At 41.9% G+C, this 1,872-nt stretch overlaps 1 protein-coding gene across 1 annotated transcript in view; it reads left to right on the forward strand.

Annotated features, from left to right (window-relative positions):
- The window catches only part of LOC107660312 (glutamate receptor ionotropic, kainate 3-like), a 148,162-nt gene that overhangs the window by 84,249 nt on the left and 62,041 nt on the right, over positions 1–1,872 (forward strand). The window contains exons 4-5 of the mRNA XM_016449590.1: positions 172–340; positions 450–462. Coding sequence (XP_016305076.1) covers positions 172–340; positions 450–462 — 182 coding nt within the window. The remainder of the gene's footprint in view (positions 1–171; positions 341–449; positions 463–1,872) is intronic.

The raw sequence follows: 1,872 nt of genomic DNA on the forward strand, positions 1-1,872 counted from the left end.
ATATCAGTATGGCATACCGTTTTCTTCAAGATGGTTGCAGCTGTTAGACCACATTCAACCAACAACTTACCAGCTATCATGTTCGAAAACCTGCTTGATCACCCCAGGCTGGTTTGAGCTGCTACTGATATACTACGTAATTGACTCTGGCACTCAACTCTTCTTGTGCAGGTTTAATCAGACTCCAGGAGTTAATTATGGCTCCAGCCAGGTATAACATCAGGCTGAAGATCCGACAGCTCCCTCTGGACACCACGGACACCAGACCTCTGCTCAAAGAAATGAAAAGGAGCAGAGAGTTTCGTATTATCTTCGACTGCAGCCACTTATCAGGCGGAGGGTGAACCAACTCCAGGGTAAGGCTAAAAGCAGCCAAATCTATTAACTACATAGTATAAACATCATAAACCTGTCTTTTTAGGCAAGAACCAGACATGGGTGTCATGTAGGCTAATCAAATATGTTTAATGGGACTGAATTTGTATTTATTTTGATTACAATTTAATTAAAACATTAGAAATTGATAATTATATAATGTTTCCTTCCCACGGTTATTCAAACGGCGAATAAATCATGTACAGAAATGACATCACTAACTCTGATCTATCGCACTCTCAAAAAAACAAAACTATCGTTATAATCACTGAAGCTGTCTACACTGCGAAATTAATCCCTTACGTACATTGTACGTACATCTGCGCTTTGTTGTTTATGATGAGAGAATTGAGATGGTCCCCCTGATCCATAAACCCACCCTTCTCCACCCCTAAACCTACCAATCTCCACCCCCTAGATGTGAATCCAACCACACCCCCTGGATCTTGTGTTCTGCAGTGAGGGGCTACTGGGAGAATTCGCGGAATTCAGTCATTGAACATGCGCGCATTCAACAAAACTGATGAGTTCCAGCGATGTCTCATCTGAACGCCTCTGATCAGCCATTGCATTCCTAAGCTCAACATAATTGTGTGTGATTGGTTATAATGCGCAACACTGTAAAAACGCCTAAAATGAAATACGGTGCAACATGAGCAAATCTTAATTTAATGCGGAGTCGACACTTTCTATTCATTTACACTCTGTTAGCAACAGACGCAATAGATTTAATTTGATTGTGCAGGGGAATTTTTGTCCAATTTAGTGTCATTTTTGCCCCAAGACCCCGTGGCCTTACACACGCTCCGCCTATGCCTGAGATATAAATACATAAAGCACACTTTTCATTTAAGAAACTTAGCAATGTAGAAATCACTCTTTTTTTATCCAGTGCTGTAGATGTGAAGGGAAGATTCTGTGAAGGGTGTGTTCACAAACTTGTCCTTGCAACAAAACGAAAGCTCATCTGATATCATCGCAACTGCTATGGAGAATGTTTACCTCGGTTCAAATGGAGACTGAATATACTTTTCTATTTATATCGAAGACAAAAATCATTGTCCATGCAACTACTGCGTTAAACCTTGTATGTTTTTCAAAGGACCTCCAGTACTTTGCTCTTCATTTCATTCAGCGTTGATGCCGCTGCGTATATCTTCCAGGTTTAACTGTAGGCTGTATTATTTCACATTTGAACTTATGAAAAAGTTGTGTCATTCTCTGTGGCCCGAGTCCTCTTAATAAGCTTAGTCCTGCGGTCACCTGTCTACAACCTGTCTGCGGCTCGTTTTTCTCTGTCAGCCTCTCCTGAATTTCTGTCGGTGCATGTACTCCCCCTCAGGCCAAAGAGAAATAGGAAATGCAGTCGGACACAGAGTCTGTCTGAGACGTCTGTGGGCTAAATCCCAGAAGTCTTTAAAAAGGCAGCCTGTGTGTGTGTGTGTGTGTGTGTGTGTGTGTGTGTGTGTGTGTGTGTGTGTGTGTGTGTGTGTGTGT

Source organism: Sinocyclocheilus anshuiensis, unplaced genomic scaffold (assembly GCF_001515605.1).
Source record: "Sinocyclocheilus anshuiensis isolate Anshui unplaced genomic scaffold, SAMN03320099.WGS_v1.1 scaffold1469, whole genome shotgun sequence".
NCBI lineage: Eukaryota > Metazoa > Chordata > Actinopteri > Cypriniformes > Cyprinidae > Sinocyclocheilus > Sinocyclocheilus anshuiensis.